This window comes from Leptonotus elevatus, chromosome 3 (assembly GCF_054856555.1).
Source record: "Leptonotus elevatus isolate MCC_2025b chromosome 3, RoL_Lele_1.0, whole genome shotgun sequence".
Lineage (NCBI taxonomy): Eukaryota > Metazoa > Chordata > Actinopteri > Syngnathiformes > Syngnathidae > Leptonotus > Leptonotus elevatus.
This window is the reverse complement of record NC_141241.1, coordinates 78141-105099: the sequence shown is the minus strand read 5'-3', so window position 1 is coordinate 105099 and position 26959 is coordinate 78141. Positions and strand designations below refer to the sequence as shown.

General features: G+C 51.2%; 4 protein-coding genes across 9 annotated transcripts; all 4 read left to right on the top strand.

Moving 5' to 3' along the window:
• The first annotated feature begins 44 nt into the window (after positions 1-44).
• On the top strand, positions 45-9397 carry katnb1 (katanin p80 (WD repeat containing) subunit B 1). Of its 5 annotated transcripts, none has more exons than XM_086070727.1 (19): positions 45-219; positions 1529-1607; positions 1731-1861; positions 2856-2956; positions 3054-3095; positions 3172-3255; positions 3791-3906; positions 3983-4051; positions 4957-5107; positions 5545-5702; positions 5778-5926; positions 5997-6047; positions 6117-6160; positions 6245-6460; positions 6540-6680; positions 7731-7807; positions 7887-7961; positions 8710-8826; positions 8907-9397. In XM_086070727.1, exons 1-19 carry the CDS (start codon positions 60-62, stop codon positions 9046-9048), a joined length of 2103 nt encoding a protein of 700 aa, XP_085926853.1. In that variant the 5' UTR covers positions 45-59; the 3' UTR covers positions 9049-9397. The 5 variants fall into 5 exon arrangements, with proteins under 5 accessions (XP_085926853.1, XP_085926854.1, XP_085926852.1 ...); XM_086070731.1 differs by lacking the exon at positions 45-219 and adding an exon at positions 1931-2048; XM_086070729.1 differs by lacking the exons at positions 8710-8826; positions 8907-9397 and adding an exon at positions 1931-2048 and having other exon boundaries at positions 75-219; positions 7887-8573.
• A 157-nt stretch (positions 9398-9554) lies between these two features.
• On the top strand, positions 9555-16487 carry cog8 (component of oligomeric golgi complex 8). The gene is made up of 7 exons (XM_086070732.1): positions 9555-10112; positions 10216-10710; positions 11670-11877; positions 12610-12972; positions 14097-14540; positions 14741-14909; positions 15927-16487. The coding sequence occupies exons 2-7, from the start codon at positions 10232-10234 to the stop codon at positions 16154-16156; spliced, it is 1893 nt and encodes a 630-aa protein (XP_085926858.1). The 5' UTR covers positions 9555-10112; positions 10216-10231; the 3' UTR covers positions 16157-16487.
• Positions 16488-17828: 1341 nt separating this feature from the next.
• gtf2a2 (general transcription factor IIA, 2) lies at positions 17829-20011 on the top strand. 2 transcript variants are annotated; one of them, XM_086070734.1, is made up of 5 exons: positions 17829-17936; positions 18023-18514; positions 19086-19190; positions 19267-19393; positions 19870-20011. In XM_086070734.1, exons 2-5 carry the CDS (start codon positions 18443-18445, stop codon positions 19893-19895), a joined length of 330 nt encoding a protein of 109 aa, XP_085926860.1. In that variant the 5' UTR covers positions 17829-17936; positions 18023-18442; the 3' UTR covers positions 19896-20011. The 2 variants fall into 2 exon arrangements, with proteins under 2 accessions (XP_085926860.1, XP_085926859.1); XM_086070733.1 differs by having other exon boundaries at positions 17905-18514.
• A 5096-nt stretch (positions 20012-25107) lies between these two features.
• Positions 25108-26312, top strand: LOC147176490 (interleukin-17F-like). Its single transcript, XM_086071712.1, has 3 exons — positions 25108-25244; positions 25690-25898; positions 25985-26312. The coding sequence occupies exons 1-3, from the start codon at positions 25212-25214 to the stop codon at positions 26241-26243; spliced, it is 501 nt and encodes a 166-aa protein (XP_085927838.1). The 5' UTR covers positions 25108-25211; the 3' UTR covers positions 26244-26312.
• The last annotated feature ends 647 nt before the right edge of the window (positions 26313-26959 follow it).

Sequence of the window (26959 nt, the reverse complement as noted above, 5' to 3'; positions counted from 1 at the left end):
GTTGAGCGGGCTTCGCGTGTGGCAACGTAAGATGGCCGCCGGTGGCTTCACTTCTCCCAATGGGAGTCATTGGCATTGACATGTATGGGCGGCCTCTGTGTGACGTTCTCGGCAACGGCCAGTTGCTTAGCTGCGCAGTGCGCACGCGCTTCCATTTGTCAACATCGTCCTTCTTATTCCGGACGGCGACAAGTTCCAAGTTGCAGCTGAGCTCAGCAGGTAACAAGCACAAGTCGACCTTCTGCTGACCTCCCTGAGCTGCTTTTTTTTCCCCTCTTATTTTTTTTGTGTGTCGTCTCGAGCTTGTTTGCTGTCGGCGCTAACGCCTGCTGTCGGCTAACGAGCTAGCCGCCGTTTGGAGGCTTTTGCCGCTCGCCTTTTTCTGGAAGCTTCGTCCGCTCAGCGTCGCGTCTTTACGAGTCTACTTTGGTTCGGACTTGACACGTTGGTGCTCATCCATTGTCCAACTTTTTCATGATGCGTCCGGAGCCAGTTTGAAGTTGAAGGCCTTCCTTCCGAAAGTCGTCGGTTCGCATGCCGGCTTGGTCGGCAAACTTTCAAAACACAAAAAGCTGCATGTCTCGTTTTGTCTCGAAGGACGACCGGACTTGAGCTCGAACCCCCAAAAATACTAGCATATAGAAAGGCTTCCCAATCCTGCTGGTCGAGGGACGGATCAGTCCTGTAGGAGTTTGGAGATGCTTCCGTCCTCCAACACACCTGATTCATACGAATCAGCTCTCCAGAAGCCTGATAACAATACGGTTAAAAAGAATAGTAGGCCTTAAAAAAAAGAAATTCTTGAGGCCTTTATTTTTTTTACTTCCATATTTTGTGGAGCCCTCAAGGTCTCTGGTCTGCCGTGTCGCCCATGGTGGCGAATCTGGACCGAGGCTGGTGGAGGCAGCAGGTGGAGAAGGAGGAGCAAAGGTGTGCTGTGGCATTGCAAAGGGAGGCTGAGGAGGGGCCGTTTGATGAATGCATTTGTGGTGAGAAGGCAGATTATTATTATTTTTATCGTGTATTGAAGTGGCAACCAGTGGAGGGATTTTAGGACCGGGGTGGTGATGTGGTTATATTTGCGCCTCCTCATCAGGACCCGGGCTAACGATTCTTTAGAATCAGGTGTGTTGCAGGACAGAAACATCTCAAATCTGCAAGACTGTGCCGTCGAGGACCAGGATTAGTACGCGATACGTCAATAAACGGTGCCGACGGAATGTGCACGACCGGCCCGAAGGAACAAATCGGATGGATCCATTCGAGTGGATCAAAGTCCAAATATTGAATATTAGCTATGAGAAAAGCAAGAGCGGCTCCCTCGGACCAGCGTCGGTGAAGTTAGGGTGGCCCCGACCCAGCGGGCCTCCGTTAGCATGTGTGTGTGTTCATGTTGCCGTTGTTTGGCTTCCGCTACACAAACAAGTGACGTGCGTGCAGCGTTTTCAACCTCTATGCTAACAATGCTACTTTTGTTAGCCCGTCTGAGGCCTTTGACATGATGTGTCGTGGGAATGTTTTTCAACAGAGGTCGGCAAGGACAAGCGGGCAGGCGAGTGTCGTCATGGCGGCGGCCGCCGGCACCACCAAGATTTCCTGGCGTCTGCGTGAGTCTCACTTCCTGTTTGTCCCCACGCGTCGTCCGGCACGCCGGCTCTGTTGTGGCGACATGCGTGCCCTTTCCACCAACGGCTTATCCTGTATGTGCGTGCGTGCGTGCGTGCGTGCAGAGGAGTTCGAGGCTCACGCCAGTCGCGTTTGCTGCGCCTCTCTGGGCAAAAGTACGGGCCGCCTCCTGGCGAGCGGAGGCGAGGATTGCAAAGTCAACATCTGGTCCGTCAGCAAGGCCAACTGCATCATGGTACTTCCCGTGCCGCCGCGCCGTCTCGCGCCACCCGCTGGCCGTCATGTTTACGTGCGTGTTTGTCAGAGTCTGTGCGGGCACAAAAAGGCGGTGGAGGTCGTCCACTTCAGCGCGTCTGAGGAGCAGTTGGCCACCGGCTCGCAGTCGGGATCCGTCCTGGTGTGGGACCTGGAGGCCGCCAAGAGTCAGAACACTTCCTCATTGTCTTGTCTTGTCCTTTCCCAGCCGCCTTCATACTTGCGCTCACTACTTCTTTTCACCGATTGTGTACGCAGCCGTCCCTTGTACTGCACTTTGCTTTTTTCCCCCGTTTTGCTTTTGCGTTCACGCAAACGCGCACACTGGCTGATGTTGGTGCGGATTGGAGCCAGCCAGCCAAGAAGGAGGACTTGAGCATGTCCCGCGTTTGTCATCCTTTCGCGCCTGGCAAGAGCCAAGTGTTTCAAACGTGGACATTGCCATAAACATCAAGCACGTAGACCAGGGGTGGCCAAGTTGGGTCCTCGTGAGCCCCTATCCAGCCTGTTTTCCATGTTTCTGTCCGCTAACACGCCTGATTGATGATCAGGTTCGTTATCAGGCTTCTGCAAAGGTTGCTGGTGAGCTGATCATTAGATTCAGCTGCGTTGAAGGAGGGAGACATGGAAAACAAGATGGATAGTGGCTCTCGAGGACCCAACTTGACCACCCCTGATGTAGGCAATAACATATTTAACATTTTGGGCTTTTGGAAGGAGCAAATGTTTTGTTCGTATTGTTAGTGAAATATTTGTAATGGCGCTGGATAATGTTGGACGTGGATGCACATGTCAATTGACCTTACGGTGGCGCGCCCCGCCCACTAAATGCGACAAGCTGGCTATTTCCTGCCTTTCGGTGAACGGCGCCATAAACAAGGGACGGCTGCAGTTGCTCTTGATCTGTCTGCATTTCCACTTGCTTTGGAATCAGCTCCGACTTTGAAGCTTGCTGTGTGTGTGCGTGGACGCAGTGTTGCGGACTCTACCGGGACACAAATCCAGCATCACCAGTTTTGGGTTCCATCCGTTTGGGGACTTTTTGGTGTCCGGCTCCACTGACACCAACATCAAGGTGTGTGTGTGTGTGTGTGTGTGTTTGTGAGTGTGTGCTTACGTCGGCTAACGTCATGTGACCTTGTCCCGTGTGACGTGACCACGGCCGGCATCAGATGTGGGACTTGCGGCGGAAAGGTCCCATTTACAGGTACAAGGTGAGCTGCTGGCCGGCCGCGTCTTTGTTTGATGTGATTGGCGGCTTGGAGGTCACGTGACCGCGACCTCTTCCAGGGTCACACGGCGGCCGTTCGGAGCGTGGCCTTCAGCCCGGACGGCAAGTGGTTGGCGTCGGCCGGTGACGACTGCACGGTCAAGGTAAGGGGCGGGTCACCAACCCAAAAATACTCAGCAGACCCAAAAATGGTCGATGGCCACGAGCTTTATGCTAACAGAATACAGAATGCAATTGACGTGCTAAGGTTAGCGTCACTTAAGCAGATCATCCGATAAGCGTCAGGGCCATTGATTGTTGGAGATAAAAACGAAACTGGCTTGACAGCGCTGCCCTCCTGTGGCCAAGGCAGACACTGCACATTGGATAGGACGAGCTGTTTCATGCTTGACACTGGATTATTATTATTTATTTATTTTTACAAAGTCCAATATCATCTAGTCCAGTGGCATTCCCTTCCAACAAAAGTAAAAAAAATCAATTTGCTTTTTGGCTTCACACATCGGTGGCCTTTTCACATTTGAGAAAGAGGAGAGCTTTTGAGTTGAGGGCGTGGCCTCAGAAGCCCTTCAACTGCCGTATTTGCACGCAACGGACGCATCGGCGTCATTCACGTGGACACGAGTTGATGACGCGCCGTCAATGAAGCTTGTAACATGTTGATGTGTTCGGCGACAGCTGTGGGACCTGAAGCAGGCCAAGACCATCACGGAGTTCACAGCGCACACGGCCGCCGTCGCCGCCATTAAGTTTCACCCCAACGAGTACCTGCTGGCCTCGGGCGGCGCCGACGGGTAGGCCTCGCCGTCACGCGCCGGCGCGCCCTCATTGCATCCATCAGGACGTGCGTGTGTGCGTGCGTGTGCGCAGGTGGGTGAGGCTGTGGGATCTGGAGAAGTTCTGCCAGGTGGGGGCGCTGCAGGACACGGCTGCCGTCAGGTGAATCCATGTGACCAAAGGCGTATCCGGAAGGGGTCAAAGTGCACGAGCAGTCCATGATCACATACATTTTGTGAATGGATCCAGAATCTGGTCAGAATTTTTCATAATAGACTCATCACGGTCTGTGGGTAAACAAATTCCCGATCCTGCTCCATTTTTTTTCTTTCCCAACAAATCCTGCCTGTCAGTGTTGGAGAAGTTGATGTTCTACGCCAACGAGTTGACAGTTGAGGTCACAAACTTTCAAAATTCAGAATGATGAATTTTTGGGAACTAAGTTAATTGTTCCCAAAATGAGCTCAGTCATCGTCCCTTCAACGCAAGCTGTTCTTCTCGGCCATACTAGCTTAGCGTTTGACCCTAAGCGGGAGAATTAGCCCAATTTTGGGATTCAGCCCAACCCAAACGTCAGCTTTGTGTCATCATTAGCCCGATCAAACAAACAAAAATGTACACTGATGTGGTCAAGCATTTTTTTTGCACATGATTGGTGGGATTTAAAAATGATTGAGAACTGGAAACCTTCCTTCAAAGCTTCTTGACTGCGTTTCGTCGGCTTGTAGGCTAACAAGGACACAAATGAGGTGTTGATTGGCTCCAAAATGAGCACCTTCACAAATCCACAACGTTGAGGTCACGTCGGTTCCAAATGTCAACCGTCCATCAACTTTTGGACGTTGAACTTGTTGGCTCGCTGTTATGCGTCCAATGAGAATCCTTTCAATGCTAACACTTGGCATGCTAACATGTAGCAAAGGAAGCTATTAGCCAAAGTGCGCACAGAAGGGTTCGCGATCGGGGACAGTTTGGAAAGAGCTCAAATGCTAACCGCCGGCAACCCGGGTTGCCTGCACCCGCTGGTCGCCGCCATCGTCCAAATAATGTTGTGTTTGCGTCTGCAGATGTGTGACGTTCAGTGCCGACGGCAGCTGCCTGTTCAGCGGCCACGCCGACGTCCTTCGCGTGTGCGCGTGGGAACCCGAGCGCTGGCTGGACGCGGTGACGGTGGGCTGGGGGCCGCTCGCTGACCTGGCGCTCTGCAACCAGCAGCTGGTGCGTATCGTTCGGCCTTTCCCAAATGACTCGCACCGGAGGCCGCCATCGCAATCGTTTGGGTTCAAGGGCCACATTTCTATTCACGCTAATGAGGCGTAATAAGTTGCTTTGGTGCAAAGAATTGCCCAATTTTACCCTTCATTTTGTTGTTGTTGTTTTTTTGTTTTGTTTATGGTTTTATTGAACATATGAACATCGATTAAACACAAAACGCATTACAGGTATAAAATATAAGTTGAAGTAAAAACAACAAGAATAGGAAGAAAGAAAAGAGTTTACATGTTCAAAAGTGGTAGGAGGAAGTTAAAAACGCATCTCGTCTGATGATGCAATAATAAGGTTGATGTCATGAATTGTGACGGAATGCAATTAACGTGGAAGCGATTTGAGTCGTTTGCGCACGGTTGGCAGCTGACGTGTGTTTTGCGTGCCAGATGGGCGTGTCTCACCAGCTGAGCGGTGTGTCCACCTACGTGGTGGACCTGAAGCACGTGAAGAGGAGCGCCGATGCCGCCGGCGCCGATGACGAGGCTGCGCCGGCGCCGCCCGCCGACGCCAAGCTACGCCGCAGCTACCAACGGCCATCCCAAGGGTCAGACGCGGTGACGGCTCTCGTGCGGCGTGACTTTCTGCCGCCTGGCGTAACGTCTCCCCGTGATGTCGGCAGCCTCAAGCGGAGCGCCGAAGCGGAGAGGCGGAGTCCCGAGGGCGAAAGGCGGAGCCCCAGCGAGGACGAGGCTGACGAGAAAGTTTCGTCGGCCGAGATCCACAACGCGCAAGACTACCGTGAGATCTTCCAGCCCCGCAATGCCATATGTGCGCACGTGACGTCACGCCAGGTGCCGACGCGACTCGCTTGTCACTCATGCCCGATTTTTGCGTTCAGCTCGGACGCCTCCCAGGATGCCGGAGCCTTTTCCCGCCCCGCCCCAGGACGGTGAGTCACGTCGCATCACGTCATTTGATGACACGGTCTGACGGCCGTCGCCATCTCCCTCCTCCTCAGAACCGCCCGTCAACAACTCGCCGCTTTTTCCCGACCAGCAGCCGGTCAGCGAACACGACGTCGTCCCCGTCAAAGTGTGCGCCGCCTCTCAAAGTGTGTGTGTGCGTGCGCGCGCTCGTGTACCACAGGGTTCTCCGTCAGTCACTCGCATCCAGAGGGTGGAGCCGACGGTAGTGGCCTGCGTGACACCTCTCGCCCCGCCCGCCGCGGGCCACCCGATTCCCGCCCCGGGCCACCCGATTCCCGCCCCGCCCGCCAGCGAGCCGGCCCCTCCCCCGCCGCCGGAAATTTTCCCGGTGGGCAGGCACGAGCCCAGCGGCCTCAACGTGGCCGACTTCCTGTCGGTGAGGCTTCCTTTCAAAATGTTGCCGTGGTGCTCTCGCGGCGCCGTTTGTCTCGCCTGCCATGCGCTTTTCCCCGCAGGGCCGTCGCGGCGTCATCCTGAGCGAAAACGAGGTTTTGAACCACATCCGCAACGGCCACAAGACCATGTGCGTCGTCCTCGCCAACCGCCACAAGAACCTGCAAAGCGTCAGGGACGTGTGGGGCCGCCACGGCATCAAGGTCAGTCGCGCTCACGCAACATCAACAAACGCGTGCAAACAAAAAGAGGTTTGGGCTTTTCTTTTTATGACTCTAAAGTCAGAATTCTCACTTGAAAGTCAGAATTGTGAATTCATCTCATCTCCCAATTCTGACTTTCAAGTGAGAATTCTGAGAATCCCAACTTTTATTTCTCTCTTCACTGGCCCTAATCCTCTTCCGTAGATCAGCGTTTGTGTCTTTCAGTGACTTTAATCTTTAGAAATTGTGTGTTGATATTTTGCAAGGCTGGCAAATGAGGCGACCGAGTTGACATAATCCGAATCGTCCGTCCAAATCCGTCCGTCCAAATCCGTCCGTCTCGGCGGCGGCGCCGAACGACTCGTTTGCATCGACAAGAGCTTAAACAAAAGTCCACAACAAACTTCCGAACTCTGACAAACAATTGGACACGTGCGGGCAGTCCAGTTAAATTTCTTTTACATTAAAAAGAGTCTTAAAGGTCGGCCACAAATCTGAACGCCATCGCCTCCAAGATGGCTTTTTGCCCTTCCGACCTGCAAATCAGCAATCGGGTCACGCACACGCAGTCGACTAGCACAAAACTCGTACCTTCACTCAAACCAGGCATGGCCCACATTCCATTCTGACGCCGTCGGCAGAAATATGGCCTTTTTTTATTTTTATTTTTATTTATTTATATATATATATATATATATATATATTTATATATTTATATTTGGCCTTAAATGCAAGCAGTATTTTTTGTCCAATTGAAGACAATCTGTTTTCTTTTCAAACAAAATTCGGAATATTTGGTACTGAAGAAACGTGTACCGTGTTACCTTTCAATAAATACATCAATGTTAACATTCTTCTTAGTAAGTCACAATTGTTTCTCACCAGTGAGCCATTCGTAGAACACACCTCGTGTTGTCCTTGGGACTAACGAGTACATGTTGGCACCGCGGTCAATACTCATTCAGCCATATTTGCAACTTGTCTTTGATCTGGTGGCTGAGAATGTATTTTGGTGCCGGGGTGCCAAATAACGTGTGCTGGTGTCCGCAGAGCGCCCTGGACGCCGCCGTGGCCATGGACGACCTTTCCATCGTGGTGGACGTCCTCAACATCATCAACGTGCAGCCGTCAGTCCCACGCACGCACGCACGCACGGCGGCCGTGTACACCATGCGGACGACACACCGTGTGCGTTTGTGCTTTCAGGTCGCTATGGAAACTGGACGTGTGCGCAAGCAGTCTCCCTCAGATTGACAAACTGCTGCAGAGTAAATACGAAAGGTCAGTTGATGCCTTTCAAATGGACACGTCACGACGAGCGCCTTGCGACGGCCGCGCACGTCGTCAGACTCCAGCTGCTCGTCGTCACTTTGGGGATTATATTGCCAATAACATGAGTGTGAGAGCGCTTGCAGTCGAGCGCCTGCGGGAGGCGGTAGTGAGAAAGAAAAAGCAAAACATACCTGACAATGACAAGCAAGCATTTGGGCCTCACTCCAGTGATGCCAGCGACGTTAGCTTTGCGGCCATTTTGACGAACTGGTAATCAAATGAGTTAAGCAATTATTTATGTTGGTTCAACAAGGCTGTATTTTATTTGAATTTCATTTACTGTTAAATATGCACTTCAATTAAGTATTGGCAAAGCCAGTTGTCATTTTTATCTTAAGCGGAATTGTTTAGTCCAAAAGTTTGTCTTCGTTTCATTTTTAATAGAAATGAACTTTGTTCATGTCAGTTGAAAATGCACTTTTTCGTGTCAAAAGTGGGTGTGACTTATTTATCTATTTATGATGTGAGGCGGGGTTGTCGCCATCTGCTCATTGCAACGATTCAAGTCACTTGTAAACTTCATTTACGGACTGCTGGCTTTAAAAAGTGACTTTGTGCGTGTTTGTGCGTGCAATGTGCGTGTTTGTTATGTTTGTGCGTGCAATGTGCGTGTTTGTTATGTTTGTGCGCGCAATGTGCGTGTTTGTTATGTTTGTGCGTGCAATGTGCGTGTTTGTTATGTTTGTGCGCGTGTCAGTTACATGCAGTGCGGCTGCACGTCCCTGAAGATCATCATGAAATATTTCTGGCCGCTCATCTGGGACATGCTGAGGGCGGGGCCCTCGGTGGGCGTGGACGTCACGCGAGAGGAACGGTGAGCGGTCACGTGAAACGCAGAGTGTGACCCCCGTCTGACCCCCGTCGGACCCCCGTTTAACCTCCAACCCTCTCCAGGCAGCAAAAGTGCCGCGTGTGCTGCAAACAGCTACAGAACATCAACAACGTGGTGAAGAGCAAAGCGGCGCAGGTGGGCCGGCACGGCTGCGCTTTCGGGGAACTGCGGATGCTCTTGGCGCAGCTGGACCAGCACCTGTGAGCGCCGCTACGTCCAAATCTGGAGGCGCTTCCCCTGAAAATCCCGTAGGAAGCCACTCGGGGGGTCGGCGGCGATGGATGATTGCAAACGCGCATTTGACTGCGAGGGGATTTTGAGAGTTTGATTTGGAAGTCAGGAAGTTGGCATGTCGCGATTGGCCCGTCGCCACTGACGGACGACGGACTGCGTCCAGACGGGCCTTTTGATGGCGCACCTTGTCCATGTTTTCCGTCCACTGCATCAAAATGTTGACATTCTCCAGGTAACGACTGTCGATGTCATTGTTGCACTTTTTATCATGTCATCAACACACTTTTATGCATTTTGGAAATAAAAACATTTGAAGATGGCTTGAGTTGAGCCTGGTTGCCATGACGATTACGGTTGCTCCTGGCTCAAAGTGGAAGAGGTTGGGATGAGTGCTGCAACCCTGCACCTTTCTTGGGGGGTGTTGTTATTGCAAGCTTTCATGTGGTATGATCCGCTAAAACGTCAAGTCAAAACACTGCGGACCTGCGGGTGGCACGTACGTAGCGACGCGGTCTAAATTTTGCCTTTGAAAAAATAGGCCATTGCGTCTCAAAATAACTTCATGGCTTTGTCTAGCCAGCCTCTAGAAACCGAGATTTAGTGAGTGACTAAATATTCAAGTCATATGCTTTGAAATCTCTGATGAGGAAATGATCCATGTGTCTGGTATTAGAACTGCATGTCTGATGTTTCTAGGCAATTGGAAAAGGGAAGGCAAACACACACCAAGTAGTGCAAGCGGTACAGATGTTGAGGGGGGCAATCGACACTCACTAGACAGATGTCTAAATACTTTTAATGTGACAACGTTTCGGCCAGAACGTGTGTGCGCGCGGTGGTGTTTCGAACCAACCAATCCGTATTCAAATCGGTAAAGATTTCGACGAGTAGCCTAATTATGAATTTATTGAATCGAAACGCGGATACTTCAAGCCAAGTGAGCGGAAAAGATGGCAGGGGACTCCCGCTTCAAGATGGCGGCCAAGTTTGCACGTCTTCAACCAGCTCCCTCTAGTGATTCATACCTCGTAAGCGTAAGTGGCTTTCAGTTTTTGCCCCTCCCCCCTCACACACATTTAATGGAAAAAAATTATAATTTGGAAACCTAATTTTACAATGTCTTAAAATGTCCTTTAGAGGGCGCCGGGCGGGGATGAAGAGCACGTCTGCACTTGGGCCGGCGCCGAGAAACAAAAGAAGAAGAAGACGCGGAAGCGGAAGCAAATTGTGCTTGCTTGTTTTTTTTTGTCGTGGTACTTCGCAGGACATTTTTGTTTGTTTGTTCTCCTCCCGGGCCCCGGCCATGGCGACGGTCGACGTGGAGGACGAGAGCAATTTGGCGTCCGTCTTTCAGGACTGCTTCCCGGACAGTTGGACGGACAGGGCGGACCTGGCGTCCTACTTGGCGGAGCTCAGCTCGTTCGGCGTGGAGCAGCTGGGCCGCGAGCAAGAGCGGCTGGCGGACGAGCGAGCGAGCATCCTGGAGCAGACCCGACATTTGGCCTTCGCCAACTACCACACCTTCATCCGCACCGCCGACTGCACGGAGCGCATCTACCGAGACTTCGGTCTCGTCGAGGCCGCTGTGTCGCGGCTGCTCGACAAGCTGCCCGCCCTCGGACAGAGATGCCGGTCCGCCTACAACACACACACACACACACACACACACACACACACACACACACACTTGACCCATAATGTTCCGTTTGCGAGGTTCTCTCTTCTACTTTTTTTTTTTTCATTCTCGAGTTTGTCGGCCAAGCGACGCGGTTTGTTGACGTGTCCAGTCCGAGAACAGAATGTCGCCCCGTCGGAGCTTATTGGAGGACGTCACCAAGTGAAACAAAGTTGTCAGCCAATGGGAGAAGGACTTCCCGGGTAGCAGACCAATCGCAAAGACTCGCGGAGATCAGTTGACAACTAATCAGTGCTCGAATGTTGAAGGTGTTTGGAAGCAGATTTTCATTCAATAGACACGAAAAAGGCCCTTTGGACTGAAGCGTCTTCCGATTCTCCAAACTGGTGCCGGTTGAAGTGTCACTTCAATTGTCGCGTTGCGACATTTGAGTCATTTGGGAGTCGGTTGCGGAGTCAGTTGAGTTTCGGCGCCATCTGGGTCATGGGTCTCAAAAACTCGGGTCCTCGAGGGACATGGTCTGACATGTCTTTGAGGTTCCCACCCTCCAACACACCTGAATCAAATGATCAGGATCGTTCTGGGCTTTCTGCAGAGCTTGCTGATGGTTTGAATCAGGTGTGCCGACGGACGTCCCGCACAGACTCAACATTTTTCACAAACTCAAGTCTTCGGAGTGGATTTTCAAATCGTGCATACGTTTATCTCCTGTTACTTGGCCTTCACTTTACAATTTCAATCGGTTAATCTGGCCTTTCTTTTTATTTTTTAAATGGACAGTCGAGGAAATGCATCGGTTGACTTTCTGTTTTGGTCCTGAACATCCGTCCAAAATTTGACAAAAATGCTGATTGTTTTGTCTTCTTTGGAAAGCGACCATCAGTGTGTTTCGGTGGCGGCTGTCGGGATTGCGACCGCTAACCGCTAACCGCTCACCGCGCTTGCTTGTGTTCAGGAGCTTCGCCAAGGAGGCGGAGCAGATGTCGGCCAGCCGCCGCATGAACACGCTGACGCTGAACCGCCACACGGAGATCTTGGAGATCCTGGAGATCCCGCAGCTGATGGACACGTGCGTGCGCAACGCTTACTACGACCAAGCGCTGGAGCTGGCCGCGTACGTCCGCCGGCTGGACAAGAAACACGGCGCGCTTCCTGTCATACGGGTACCGCAACCTTTCGCACTCGGGATTTTCGCGAGATCTCGTCCATCCCAAGGATTGGCCGCGGGGTCGAAAAAAGTCACCAATTCAGAAACTTCCGTTTTCGGCCTTAAATGTCGTAAATGGCGCTATTTTCATTCCAGGTCAAAGATGGTCTTTACCAAAGTTCAGATTGACATCGGCGCCGTTCTGTCTGCGCTTTTGGACAGGCCAAAATGTGGACAGCTTGCGTCACAATCAAGCTAGTATATATATATATATGTGTACTCTTATTTTGTAGGTGTCGCAAGAAGTGTTCATTTAATCGTCATGTTGTGTGAAGGCAACGAGCGTTGAAACTTAGCGTCGTCAGTGTCCAAAATAAATTTTTTAAATGTTAAGTTTCAATACATGTTCACATTCTTCTTAGTAAGTCACACTGTCCCATCGAAGACCAGAGCCATTGGCTACTCATGTTGCCCTTGGGCCTAACTGGTACCCACTGGCACCATTTATTTATTTATTTTAAGGACAATGCCCATGAATGAGAGCAAAGATGCGTTTGGAGCGCGTCTTTCCTCTTGCTCGTCCCTCCTGCGAGCGTGAGAAAGAAGGTCGATTGGAGGTCATGAACTTGAAAGAGGCGCTTTGAAAAGTGCCACTTCGGTAAAAGCATGCTAAAATGTCAACGTGACAGCCTCGCCCTGAACACTGTCACGTGTGTGCGTGTGCGTGTGTGTGTGCGTGCGCGCTCAGGGCCTGGTGCGCGAAGTGGGTGCGAGCGCTCAGCTGATGCTGCTCCAGCTGCTGCAGCAGCTGCGCAGTGACGGGCAGCTGTCGTCGTGCCTGCGCGTGGTGGGCTACCTGCGGCGGATGGACGCCTTCGGAGAGGCGGAGCTACGCGTCAAGTTCCTGCAGGCGCGCGGCGCCTGGCTGCGCGCGGCGCTGGACGGCGTCCCAGACGGCGAGCCCTACGCGCACGTCAGCAAGAGCGCCGAGGCGTGCCGCGTGCACCTCTTCGACATCATCACGCAGTACCGCGCCATCTTCTCGGAGCAGCGCCGGCCCGCCGCCGCGCCGCACCGGCCCGACATCCTGCACGGCTGGGTGCTCGCCAAGGTGACCACCCGAAACAAGTCAGGGTTATTAAAAGAGTTATTATAGTTTTGGATTTTTCATTTTAGTTCATTTTCAGTTTTTGTTTTAGTTTCAGTATTAGTTTTTTTTTTTTTTTATGTGTATTACTTGTGCGCAGAGGTGGCAAATCCCGGTCCAGAAACCCTAACCCCAACTCAATACGGGGGTCCAGTCAGTGAGAAAGGTATCCGACCATCTTTTGTTTTGTAAACACCTCAGATTGGAATTGGAATTGTGCCGTTACGGCCTCCATTGCATCCACTTCCTTAAGTTTTTGCTTCCACTGGGCCACCGTAGGTGCTTGTGGTGGGTTTGGACTGATTTTGCAAGGCCCACAGAACATTGTGTTCTTCTGCTATCAAAACATGGAACCCACTAAGAGAAAGATTACAGTCTCTTCTTTCATCAGGAAGAAAAAAGTATATTTCTGTTCAGTTCTGTTTATGTTTTGCAGCAATTAGCATTAGAATACAGCTAAGTTTCATCATGGGCGGGGGGGGGGCGTTTTGCAACATGGCCCTGATTAATCTCGTATACTTTGCTGCCACCTGCTGCCTGTCTTTGTAATTACTGCCATTGCTTCAAGCATCAAAGCCTTCTGTATGCTCTAAAAAACGTATAAATGTGTTTTGGGGAGTTTGGCAACATTTAAATGACAACGTTTTTATACGTTTTTGGTCGCAAATGACTTCAAATGGCGACACGACGACAATGTGGCAGTTTTAATATCGCGATGTCAGCATCTTGCCGTTAATGAGCAGCCGTTTGCATGTGGAGTCTCGAAAAGCTTGCTGGCTGCACGTCCACGTCGGCGCTGGCCAAAGGTCCCGATTTGCAATTTAAAAAAACAACCGTGAACTGAGTTGAAAGTTTTTCAACTCTGAACTGAACCTTGAAGTTGGAAAAAGAAAAACGACGGCTGCGCGAATGGCGAATGTTTATGAATGAATTTGAAGTTTATTTCCATGGACCTTCGTACCGACATGTGACAAATGTTCACCTTTGGAATTGTGATTGGCTGTGCAGCACCAGCGAGTCGCCGTCCGTCCGTCCGCCCGTCCGTCCGCCCGTCCGTGGCAACTAAGATGCGTTTGTTTTTTGCGCAGGTGTGCGAGTTGGTGGAGGTGCTGGAGCGCGACCTGCGGCGCGGCGCGGGCACCCGCCTGGACTCGCTCGCGGCGCAGTGCATGTACCTGGGCCTGTCCTTCAGCCGGGTGGGCGTGGACTTCCGCGGCCGGATGGCGGCCGCCTTGGCGCGGGCGGCGGCCGACGCCTTCGGGAGCGCGGCGCGCGAGGCGGCGGCGCACTTCCAACGGGACATGAACGCGTACGCGCCGGTGGCCGCGCCCTCCGTGCCGGGGCCCGCCGCCTCCCGCGGCCAAACGGCGGAGCCGGCCGGAACGCTGGCGCCGCCCGCCGTCCTCCTGGACTTCCCGCCGCTGGGTCGCTTCCTCAACCGCATCCTGGCCGCCTTCAACGAGCTGCGCCTGTGCTGCCCCCTGGCGCTCGCCCAGCGCGTCACGGCCGACTTGCACCGCGCCCTCGGCCACGTAAGGCAAACGCGCTGGCTCAAAGTTTGGCGGGAAAGGTCACGATGAGCCGGCCATGCGTGGGGAGCGGGCGCCGGCGCATATGGAGACCGACGCCATCGCCGGCGCTCGTTTCAATCGAACGCCGTCCTCCTCAATTTGACCTTTCATCCCCGCGTGGGCCATTTGTCACCAGCGTGTGCCGCCCGTCTCGCCGTCAGGTGAGCGCTCAGCTGTCGGCCTTCCACCGCGCCGAGGACTCGGCGTTGAGCGACGGCGAGCGGCGAGTGTTCGTGCGCATGTGCCGCGTCTACGCCCGAGACCTGCTGCCCTTCCTGGACCGCTGCCTGCGCGTCCTCTTCCCTGCCCAGCAGATGGCGATCGTCCTCGGTCAGGAGCCTTCATCCTCCTCCTCCTCATCCTCATCCTCCTCCTCCTCCTCATCCTCATCCTCATCCTCCTCATCCTCATCCTCATCCTCATCCTCATCCTCATCCTCCTCCTCCTCCTCCTCCTGCCCCTCCCCTCCTTTTCAACAAGTCCAATGTCACAAAAGTGCGCACACCCTTCGCATTCCTTCTCGCGTGACACCTTGAAAAGTTGTCCGTCTTCGTCTGTCCATTGGTTGGGCTGTCCAAATAACTCAAGCCCTGGCAACAAAAGTCAGCACACCCCTAGGTGAAAGTGTCCAAATTCCCTCCCCAGTATCACGCTGGTGTTCCAAGGTGTCGGCTGTGAATGGTGAGCAGGCGCGCTCGCATCACGGCACGGGAAAAACATTTTGTTGCAGAAGATTGCCCAAAGTCAACGTTGGACGCCTTCCGCTCCCAACAGGTTGAGTGCAGGTGTGATATGTCGAGAAACCTTTCTTGGGAGGAGCAATATGGCCGCCTCGCGGCTTCAAAAGTCAGCTATCCGGTCGTAGATTCAGATCAGCGTCTGGAAGCTCCGTGATGTCATCATGGAGGAGTGGCAACCTGTGGCGTTCCGCTCAACTCCAGGCTCAAGACACTTTTCCGGCAGTGCTGGCCACACTTTGGCCATTTTCACTTAGAGGTGGACTCACTTTTGTTGCCAGGGGTTGAACTTTGATATTGAGCTTATTTTGCAGGACCAAACGATGAAAACTGAACAATTTTCAGTCCAAGTGTTCTTCCTTTTCTTCTCATGTTTGCATCTGGTGAAAGCAGAAATGTGAGGGGTGTGCTGACTTTTGTGAGATGGTGTACATTGCACATGTAGCCGACACGCCAACGTGTCCTACATACACACGAGCAACATGTTGAGCCAACCAAAGTCGTACATGTGATGAACTCGACGTCATCAATGTCAAGTCACAAACAGAACGCATGTTTCTTAATGATGTGGGTGCGTGCGACTGATGCGTGCGTGCGTGCGTGCGTGCAGGCGTTCCGGTGTCTCACCTGCTCAGCGGCGGCAAGCGTTTGGCCAGCGTGGACGTGGAGAAGCTTCTGGAGCCGCTCGGGTTCTTGCCTCCCGAGGACGACGAAGCTCCGGCCGACGTCGGCGCCGAGCCCAGCAGCGCGACGGCCGCGGAGTGGCGCTCCGGAGACGCGGAGGTGGCGCCCCTACGGCGCCAAGACGACCCGGAGACGGAGAAGCAACCGGAAGCCTGAGCGGCCTCCCAATACCCGTCCAAATCCCGTCCCGTCCACCAAGGAGGAGGTTCGTCGGCGCTGAATGCCGGAAGTCCGTTCCCAGGTGGGCGTGGCTGACAAACAGGAAGTTGGACCGGCTGGGGTTGGGTTTGCGTTTTTGGAACAGCAAATGTGGCACGAAAATGTTGTGGACTTCCACATTTGACGTGTAAGAAAATGTCCAGACAAAAGCCTTGATGGACCTTCTGTCTTGTTGGGGAAGACAATTGGATTGTCCCGACTGCTACGAGACAAACAAAAAGAAAAACAGATTTTTTTGTTTTTTATGGAAAATAAATGCTTTTTGTCCAAAGAATTGATATTGGATCATTTGTGCGTCGCGCAACACTGCTTGGGAGTCAAACCTCCACAGCCCGTTTTTTGGGGCGTCCATATAACGTTCGGTCGCTCGGCAGATGAGACCGTCGGGCCGTCCGAGCAAGCGTAACCTGTCAAATGCTTTCGTCCTTCCCGGCGAAACGCTCGGCAGGCGGCAAGAATGACTCGAAGCCCGACCCAGATCGATTTCAATTCTTTTCGAATCCAATCACATTTATTGGACGGCAGAACATGATTTCGATCAATCTCAACTCATATTTGATCATTTGTACAACATTCTCAGGGAATCCCAATGTCAGTCCTTGGGGGACTACCTGGTGGCCGCCGGCACCGTGTTGAGGACTCCTGCCGGTTGCCGTACAGAATCAAATAAGCTTTGCTGCATTTAGAGAACTTCCTGTGAGAAGGAAGATAAGAAGATCGCAACGCAAGTTTAGTGCGTCAAGAAACCCTCAAATGTGGGAAAGTCTGCGTCTTCCGTTTCAGAAAGCGAAGTCACTGATAGCAGGAAAAGAGGTCACTCGAACCGCTTTCATCAAAAAAGCTCATTTAAGCTCACGGTCAGTTACCGTAGCAACATTGTCCATCAACCTAACCTGGTGGTCGGTGGCAGCTTTTTCACAACGAAGCTCGAGTTTTTCTCTGTCCCCGCCTCCTTTCAGCCACACACCACATTTCATTTCCTCATTCACAAAGCCAGCTGAGTTTTTGCCGAAACAGTCTATAGTCTCGAGCGTAAAATCCAGACATGGGATGTCCTTTTGACAATGACCCCATTGATGAGGGTGCCGCTACATGGCGCAGGGAATTCAATATTTGTGGCGACATTGTTGTCAGACCACGCACAGATTTGCTGGCCTTTCTGGACACTTCTCTTTTGGAGCGCTACCGTTTCACATCATAGTCCATCGTGCGTGTTTTTTGGTTTTTAAATAACCGTTCGAATAATGATTTTACATTTCATCTTAAGTCACGTGCGCTTCTCCTTCGCAGGATTGCACCGACATGAAATGAATTCGTGAGCTACCATTCAACGCGCTTCCCCTGATTGCAAAGGATTACATTAAAGGTCCGCATTGACCCGAGCAGCAACGTTCTCCAACGCCGCCTTCCTCGACCGGGAGCCGCTGCGGGGTTGCACGTTTTTTTCTTTAGACATGTTCAAATTCGCCATCAAATCGCATTAAGATTTGCAGTTGAGAAGGGTTAATTAAAAATAAAAAATAAATTAAAAAAAAACGCAGAAACAGAGGGCGGCGGGCGCTCTGCTTCCCCGTTGCCATGGTGACTCGACGAATCGGGGCTCCATTGATTTGGTCTTTTTAGTGTCGGGTCACGTCAGGTGAAACTACTCCGCGTTGATCAAAGGACCTCAAACCAGCTGTCCTGGAAAGGGAAACGCAGAGTTTCCGCTCGCAGTGTAAGTCAACTCGCTGTTCATCGTTGGTTAGTTGTGAAATGGACCCCGGATGTTTCACCGACTGAAGTCATTTTCACACGTTTCAGGGCAACGACGTTGAAATAGATTTGAGAAGTGTGGGACACGCTCTTGTGCAGTAGGTGGCGGTATACGCCTGAAAGTTGCTTGCATTCCGCCATTAATTGGAAGAAGAAAAAGAGTCTGGCTCCATTTCACAAGGTGGCGGCAATGCAACTCAAGTTAGTTACCAACAACTAAGGGAAGAAGAAGAAGAAGAAGAAGAAAAAGAGTCTGGCTCCATTTCACAAGGTGGCGGCAATGCAACTCAAGTTAGTTACCAACAACTAAGGGAAGAAGAAGAAGAAGAAGAAGAAGAAGAAGTCGTCGTCGTTTGTCTGTCTGTCAACCGGCTAAAGAAAGAAGACGACGCCGCCGCCGACGTTTGCTGATCGCCGTGAGGTCTGCATAGCGCGTGTCGCCTCGCGGCGTTTGTGCTGGGTTCGAGCATGGCGTACCAGTTGTACAGGAACACCACGCTGGGAAACAGCTTGCAGGAGAGCCTCGACGAGCTCATCCAGGTGAGCGGCGAGCCTGCTAACGTGTTAACCTAGCGACACTTGGAGTTTACGCTAGCGATTAGCCACTTTGCCGGCCGAGAAAGAAAGAAAGGAGGGGGGGGGCACGTCGAGGGGTCGTTCCTTCCCACGCCGTTGAACTTGCAAACAAATAGGGACGCGCCTGGATTTGACTTTTATTGCACTTTTCCACGTCACGCACATACTCGACGTTTCTTGCGACGCCAGCGCTTCGCCATTTTGGATGTGGCATCTTGCGAGCCCAAATGGAACGAATACGAAATGGAACGAATACTTGGATGCTCGTTTCGGCACGTTTGGCCCCATCGTCACACTTGGTTTTTATTGTTGTTGTTGTTGTTTTTGCTCCTCAAGATCAGATGTTTTCAATGCTGTAAGGCATTTTGTCCAAATCCGGCCCTGGCATGTTTTTGCTGTCTCCCTCCTCTAACACACCTGATTGAAATGAGCAGCTAATCAGAAAGCTCTGCAGGAGCCTGATAATCTTAATCTTTTCAATCAAAATACGACAAAAGCAAGCATGTGTTGTGTTGTGTTGTGTTGTGTGTGCCAGACGCAGCAGATCACGCCCCAGTTGGCCCTGCAGGTTCTTCTTCAGTTCGACAAAGCCATCAACACGGCCCTCGCCAACCGCGTCCGCAACCGCGTCAACTTCAAGGTGAGTCGAGCGGCGGCGCTTTGGAGAAAAATGTGTGGTCGAGCCGGCCGTGCTGACGTGGCCGTTGTGTTGTCAGGGTTCGCTCAACACGTATCGCTTCTGCGACAACGTGTGGACGTTCGTGTTGAACGACGTGGAGTTCCGAGAAGTCACCGACCTGGTCAAGGTGGACAAGGTCAAGATTGTGGCGTGCGACGGAAAGAGTAAGTGCTGACACAAGCGCCTGCCCGCAAGCCCGATCCAAAATAAGTTTGGACTTTTCAGGCCGTCACAGCTTGTCCAACCAACGTCCGGACTTTGTCCCATCCAAATGGACTGAGAAATTTGAGAGCTTCACTCGCACGTTTGCTTCTCACAAGCGCGCGCTAAAGTTTTTCCAAAATCTTGTTGGTGCTTCTCGACGTTGAGATTTGCGTGTGGAGACGTTTGAATTTGTTGCATCTTGGCAGATTGCAAAAGTGCAATTGATTTGTCAGCGGTCCACGATGACGACTTTCAATGGAAGGTTCCGGAAAGCCGCTTGGTTACTTTTGCTTTCTTTCGTCAAGCGTTTGCAATTTTTCCGTCTTGGAAGTTTTTGTACAAATGTCGGGGACGCATTTGTGCAAAAGTAGAGCCAGCTGGCGCCGCCGCCTTCTCCTACTTGTCAGTAGCTTTTTGTCGGCTTTGTCTTTTTCAGATTCCGGCTCCAACGCCGCCGATTGACCACGCCCTCCGCCGACGGCCTCACGTGGACGAGTCATCGATGTGTGTGCGTGTCAACTTGCAGCAGCATTTTACTTCAGTCTTGTTTTGTAACTTGAATAAAAAAAAAAATTCAAGACGGGCGTGTGGTTTGGTTGCAGCTCAGCCAGTCGAGCGTGCCTGCAATGCCACCAAAAGTTTTGTCTTTTGCTCCAAATGTGGCGTGGAAAATCTTGAAAGATTTCAAGTGCAAATATTGGACGATGAGCAAACAAAGCAAAATTTGGCGTTTGTTGGCAGCCAGCAGCAGAACGTCGTCGTCATCATCATGAAAAATCGGCGGCCGGCGCGTTGGCTAGAGCGGCGGGAAGGTCTTTCTTCCCAGGACCAGAAATGCCAAACGGAAGAATTCCTCCAAATTGGTCTGCGCTGGCAAACGCTCGCGTCCGTCACCAGGCGACTCCGGCGATGTGAGGACAAAACGGCGCAAGTGCGGAAAGACGCTGACGGACGTCAAGCGAGCGAGCGTCTGTCGAGTAGCCAACGACGACGAGCGACAGCTGTGCCAATCATGCCCACTTCCAACGAGCTTCGTTGTTCCCAAGAGCTCGCAAAGACGCAAATTGCCTCGTTAGGCTTCCTGCGTCTGGACGTCCAGCCGTCTGTCCGTTCCCTCGCGCGGTCCTGCGTCTGGACGTCCAGCCGTCTGTCCGTTCCCTCGCGCGGTCGCACTTATCACTTTCACAGAGAAGCCTGTTGCGCTTACTGCTCCCCCCCAGCCGCTTCGTCCAGATATTGTGGGCGGGGGTCGGGTTGTGGGTCGGCCAGGAGACAGATGGCCGTCGCGTTCCGGGTCTTCCCCAGGCGTGACCACCTTCTGCCAGGACTTTCCCGGAACGCCTCACCAGGGAAGAGCAACGTTACAAGCGGCCGCCATCTTTGTGGAACTTTCTACAAAATCTGAGTAACATTCATCTGCTCTTCTACATTCGTGAGTTGTTGTTTGTCCTTTCTGAAGACAAAATGTTTTGAATTGACTTTTTCTTTTTACCAAAGGCAGCAGCGAACACCAAAATGACGAATGAAGTCAATACAAGCCTTAGAAAAGAAACTAATGATGGCATGAGCACCTGAAATGGTTCTAAAATCCCTCATAAGAAATAGAATGGAAACGCTAGAAATTCGCAACAAAAACAAGTTTTTACTGTGTGAGGTGGATTTTGAAGCGTATCGAAAATAGGAAAATGTGAGTTTTGGCTATGGAATAAATAATTCCGAATAAACGTTGACAAGACGGATATACGTCGCACGTAAGTTTGTCGTCGCAAAGCCATGATTTGGTCCTTTATTGAACATGAAAAAACAAAGAAAACACATTACAAGTCTAACAAATGAAAAGAAAACAAGAATAGGAAGAAAGAAAATTGGTTGTATGTTCAAAAGGGGTAGGAGGAAGTTAAAAACGTATCTCGTCCTACCCCTTATTCGTCTGATGTTAATAAAATAAGGTCATGTATTCCAACAAAAGGAAATGTCGGACGATAAAGAAAGGCATGTTTGGGGGGGGGGGACGGAACAGAAATATTTTTGGAATTAGTTAAAGAGGCCAATATTAATGCTATTTTAGATGAAAGACGGCAAAGAAACGCTACGGTTTATCAAGAATTACAAACGCAAACTCTTACGTCATCGCACGGCGCAGTCGCTTCCTGGTGTTTTTCTTCTTCTTTTAAATTACAGGTGGATCACATCTCTATGGTGTATAGCGCCACCTATAGCGGCGGAGTCACCTCAATATTCGCAAAAGAAGAACAGATGGAAACGGGCATAAGTCGCATGTCCGTTTTGCGCATTTTCAGTACATTCGCTTAAATATTCGAAACAATTGGATGGAAACCTGACTATAAACTAGGCCAAGACAATAAAAGGGTAGACGCCATTTTGAGTAGAGCAGGCCTTTTCCCACATTCTGCAACGGTGAAGGCTTAGTGAGGAAACCGATTGGAGAAAACCTGGTCCAGAAAGTCAAAGGCCTGAAAGCGTTTGGCGTTGGCCACAGGTGCTTTTCAGGTGGAGAACAAGCTTGTTTACCTGCCAGTTGAGTACAAGCACGTGTGGAAGAAGCCAATCTGTGGCAGGGTTTGGACTTTCTAGACCAAGATTTCCACAAACCTGTCCATGTGAAAGACTCGTACGACTTCTAAGTCGACTCATTGAAATGACTGGCGCACGGTGCAAGGGGGAGCCCCCTGCCAGCGGGGCAGGAAATGTGTCAATGGCCCTTCAAAACGAGACCACATGAAGCAAACGTCTTCGTTGGGGAACCCAAGAAAGAAGACAACAACAAAAAAGAAGAAAAAGATGGTGGTGCGTGTGTGTTCTGACCTAATGACAACGCGTTAGGTTTGCCCTTGATAGCAAGCTCTCCATTTTCCTTTCCTCTTGGGGGGTTTGGGACCAGGGGTGGCAAATCCAGGTCCAGCAGAAAGTAAAAACCCTACCTCAGTTTGGCTTTAGCCCCTGATGCTAGCTAGCTCCCTAGCAGATGGAGCTAGCTAGCTAGCTAGCTAGCATCAGGGGCTAAAGGCAAACTGTGGCAGGGCCTTCACTTTCTGGACCTGGATTTGCCACCTCTGTTTTGGACAAAAATGTGACACAGCCGTCCGTCCTGCAACTTTCCACTAAATGTTGCTTCAGCAACATGAGAAGATGAAGCAAACGACATGTCAGCATTTGGATCGGCCAACAAGACGATTTTGCACTTTGATGAAGCAAAGAAAGCAAGCGGAGGAAAAAGCACATGCCGGGTTTTTTTCTCTCTTCTCGATGATGTGCTGTGCGATGCGATGGGGTGAGGTGAGGTGACGCCCCGATCCGACGTCGGTCGACGCTCGGCCAAGATGGATTCCAGGTACACATCCATGTCACATGACGTCACGTCGCGGCGGTTCCTGGGTTGCGCTACACTGAGCGCACAATTGCAGTTTGACAGACCCCAAAACTGTCGTCGTTGCTGTTGAAATACGACGTGAGAATGAGATGGGCCGATACGATACGGTGGAGCCAGCGCGAGATTTTCTTGTCTCGTTTGCAACACCAGGTGGCCATTGAAAAACACAATCTTTGCACCTTTGAAAATGTTGTGAATTTGAGTATTGTGAAAGTGTCTTTTAAATGTGTGTATATCTGCGTGACCGCCATGATCTGGTCTGGTGGTGCGACGCCGGAGCTTCTGCAGACCGACCAGCGGACACCAGAGCCTCCGCAGGTGGGGACTGTCGAAAGTTTAGAACAACTTTGGGACTGTCTCGCTTCTGCTATCAGGGAACTCAACTCTCCCCGCTCAACTGAAATTGGAGACGAATGTGAAAAATGTCTTCAACACGAAAGTCAAACAGTGGCTGAAGTCGGGCCAAAACGAGCGATGAGTGAGCACTGTCAACTGTACAGGAAATGTACTTGTGTAATATTATAGTATATTGTTGGAAATTGAGTTGTGATTTCAATGACTCATTTTAGGCTTTCTTACATCTGCCCAAGGGACTGCTAATGACAATTAGCTTAACATAGCTAACTTGGGCACATTTACGTTGTAAAATAATGTGCATTGTCCCTTTCAAATAAATCAATTCAAATTCAATTAGCGGTTGTGTTGCGGTGTGCTTTCAATCTGCTTTGACTGACGCAACTTGTGCATGTGCCGCTCTGACTTGTGGTGTTCCACAGGGTTCTGTTTTGGGGCCCTGCTGTTTTCTTTATATTTGCTGCTACGCGGTTGACAGTCCAAGCTGAGCAAAAAGGAGGCTTTTTCATTCAGGTCACTTTTAATTCTCAATTTGATTTGTAATGCACTTTGTATTTCAACCATTTCTGTCCTGTCTGGACCAAATCGAGGCCTGGATGCCAATTAATTTGAATGAACTTCAATCGAAAGTAAAGAGAAGCCAAATTGGTGCTGTTGTTTTTGCTTTTGCTTTTGTGCTTTTAGTCAGCCGGCCTCTCGTCACTAACCAGCACTTGGAAACTGGAATCCAAGCCTGGATTACGGTAATCCACTTGATTTTGGAGTCAGCCAGTCCTCCCTTAACTGGTGCGCCAAACTCCAATCCTGTCCCCTCTTGAGAGTTCATTGGAAGATTCTTTGATTGATTTTCAAATCTTTGGACCACTTTTCTTCTCATTAAGATCTCCTTGAGCCCTCCGCCCCTGCCCGGTGCCTCAGGTCACCTGACCAGATGCTAACTGGAGGTACCGAGGAGGACTAAGCGGAGGCTCAGAGGGGATCCAGCTTTTCAGTTGCCGCTAAACGAGCTTTTAACGTCAATGATGCTCATCTGCTTCAATGGCAGATTTTCATTTGACGTAGCGTAGCAAAGGCGTCTGCTGAGTCGACATGAAGGAATGAGAACGTTCAACGTAGTTGGAATAAAAGTGCCCAATCAGGGGGAACGTCAAGTGAAGGTTCTCGGATTCATTGATGACTTTTAAAGCAGCAGCAGCAAAGGAAGTCATTTGGGTTGTCACAAATGCGCTTGGCACTGCAACGTGGGCGGAAAAGCAAGCAGAAAATGTGATGATGCTGCAATCCGGACCAAGTGAGTCACCGTAAACCAGGTCAGACCCGCGACCCGCTAACACGCTAACACGCATCACTTCCGGTGGCAAGCGAGCGAGCGAGCGAGCGAGCGCTCACCCTGACTGAAAAACTCTTCTCGCAATGAGTGCGGGATGGATTCGGGACTTGTACAACTTTCGAGTCTTGTGCTCAGTTCGCCTCTTCGGCTTCGCCCCTGTCGGCTTTCCGGCCGCATCTTTGTTGTCACCGCCTCCCGCCCGTCACAGTCAGTCAGTGGACGCCTTACGGCATTCTCCTTCACCGTTATCCAAGTCATCGACCCGATTGCGCATTTGGATGACGGTGACGTGGCAAAATGCCGTCCGGCCTTCAAAACTCAAAAGCCCCCATTTGGAACATCCTACGCGAAGCACACGTCGGGAGTGGGGCGCCTCACCCGAGCCAGATTACGTCAACAGGATGTGAGGCGCAAGTTGTGGTAGTAAGCGTCTTTTGTCTGCGGGGGCTGTCCAAGCCGTCCTTTCATTCCAACGAGCAACCCGGCGAGATCGAAAGCCGCCGATGACCTCGAATCTTTCATGTGTGCGAAAGTGGGTTTCCGTCATGCTTCGTCATGCCGGCCGGCCCGTGCGGTTTAACCAGGAAGATGGAAGATGACATCAGCTCCGGCGAATCAGGATAAAGGTCGCCAGCAATGGCGCAATCTTGTCATTCGCACACCTCAACCTCCGGCAGAACCCGACGGGCCTCCCAACAGAAGAATGTTTTCTACGCTGAATGGCGCCATTGTGACGGTAAGGTGTGCTCGTCCGCTGCTTGAGGGCACGAGGCCTCACGATTGGCCGGAAAGTGAGCGTGAAGGGACGAGGAGCGTTTGTCAAGGCCGCAATTCTGAAGGCTGCCGCTGGCTTTCGGACATCATCGTTTGCAGACTCTTGAGACTTGTTTTGAGTTGTGACTTGACTTTGGTTTCGTCGCTGTTCAATAAGTCTCTTTGTCATTTGCGTTAACCGTCTCGTTATTTGTGCTTTCTGCATCTTTTAGACGGGTCGAGGTTGACTCTAAAATAATGCGAGACCTTGTATGCGTGCAAAAATACAAGCACAAGGTCCTCTTCAACTGTTAATCTCAAATATAAACGTGAATTTGCGTCAATGACTTATTAACAAGATTGTAAACACCAGATTGAATAATAATGAAATCAAACTGTCACACTTTCAACTCATGTGATGTGTTCAGGTGGCGATAACAATGATGACGGCGTTGCTGTCAGGGGGCGTGGCCATCGTGGAAGCAGACGGCCAATCCAAAGCCTCGGCGGCGGCGCAGATTCATTCCTGGAACGCGCCAACCAAAACCGTGTCCCTGGAACTCAACCCCGTCATCTTGCTTTCTTCCGAAACCTTCCGGCCGCTGCATAACCGCTCCATCTCGCCCTGGACTTACAAGTAGGAATACGCGCGCGCACACACGCTCACACGCGCTCCCGCTCACACGTACTCATCTGACTGTGACCTGCGTGCGCGCCTGCCAGCGAGTCGCAGGACGCGTCGGTGTTCCCTCGAGTGTCGGAGGCCCGCTGCGTGTTGCGCGGCTGTCTGGACGCAAACGGCGTGGAGGACCTGAGGCTCAAGTCGCGGCCCATCCTGCAACAGGTTCTGCAGCTGCGCCGCCTCAAGTCGCCCACCGGGGGCGCTCCGCAGCGGGGTCTGGCTCACCGCTACCGCTTGGAGCCCCGCCTCCTCGCCATCGGCTGCACGTGCGTCCGAGATCAGCAACAGCGGCAACTCTGACCCAAGCGCAATCGTGGTCCTTCGTTCTTTCAAATGGAATCTGGTGAATAAACGTGTGCTGTCATTGAACGCAGGAAACTCGCCTCATTGCTGCCTGGTGTTTGAAGATCTTTAGAGGAATCCCTCAAATGTCCGAGCTTTGTGCCAATTATCCGAGTTGCTCCAAATACGTTTTTAGTGCTGGTATGTTCATATTAAAGGCCATTTCCACGGCTTGTGCACAAAACATGTCATGTGTAGGATAGAATTCCAAAGGTGCTTGGAGAATGTCAACATTTGATCTATAGATGGATTGATATTGTCGCTTCGCAGAATTGTATCATTGTGTTGCTGTCAAATCACATTTTATTACAATGAGACACCGAGTCACATATGTGCAAACACTGTACGTACGGTACGATTGGCTTTTAAAAATGATTTTTAAATTGGTAATTTTCTCTTCTTCCATATTTTCATCTTATAACTGTGCTTTTTAAGGGACTGCTGAATAACGTTGATTGAACCTGTAGAATACAACACAATATTTTCAATTTGGTGGAGGTGATAGTGCTTTGTCCTTATGGGAGATCACATGAAGTCAATCAAATATAAAATCCCAAATAGTGTGCCAATCGTGTTTATATTTCCACAGGTTGAAGTGGACAAGAGTAGCAATTTGCATCTGCGTGTTTTGGTGACAATTGGTAACCATTTTCAGACACTTCGGAAAGTCTAAC

Coding starts and splice junctions, on each gene's coding strand:
- katnb1 (XM_086070726.1), top strand. CDS start 60: ATGGGAGTCATTGGCATTGACATGTATGGGCGGCCTCTGTGTGACGTT. Junction 220..1,528: donor GTTGCAGCTGAGCTCAGCAG/GTAACAAGCACA, acceptor GTTTTTCAACAG/AGGTCGGCAAGGACAAGCGG. Junction 1,608..1,730: donor CAAGATTTCCTGGCGTCTGC/GTGAGTCTCACT, acceptor GCGTGCGTGCAG/AGGAGTTCGAGGCTCACGCC.
- cog8 (XM_086070732.1), top strand. CDS start 10,232: ATGAAGAGCACGTCTGCACTTGGGCCGGCGCCGAGAAACAAAAGAAGA. Junction 11,878..12,609: donor GCGCGCTTCCTGTCATACGG/GTACCGCAACCT, acceptor GTGCGCGCTCAG/GGCCTGGTGCGCGAAGTGGG. Junction 12,973..14,096: donor ACGGCTGGGTGCTCGCCAAG/GTGACCACCCGA, acceptor TTTTTTGCGCAG/GTGTGCGAGTTGGTGGAGGT.
- gtf2a2 (XM_086070734.1), top strand. CDS start 18,443: ATGGCGTACCAGTTGTACAGGAACACCACGCTGGGAAACAGCTTGCAG. Junction 18,515..19,085: donor GCCTCGACGAGCTCATCCAG/GTGAGCGGCGAG, acceptor TGTGTGTGCCAG/ACGCAGCAGATCACGCCCCA. Junction 19,394..19,869: donor TGTGGCGTGCGACGGAAAGA/GTAAGTGCTGAC, acceptor TGTCTTTTTCAG/ATTCCGGCTCCAACGCCGCC.
- LOC147176490 (XM_086071712.1), top strand. CDS start 25,212: ATGTTTTCTACGCTGAATGGCGCCATTGTGACG. Junction 25,245..25,689: donor TGAATGGCGCCATTGTGACG/GTAAGGTGTGCT, acceptor TGATGTGTTCAG/GTGGCGATAACAATGATGAC. Junction 25,899..25,984: donor ATCTCGCCCTGGACTTACAA/GTAGGAATACGC, acceptor CGCGCCTGCCAG/CGAGTCGCAGGACGCGTCGG.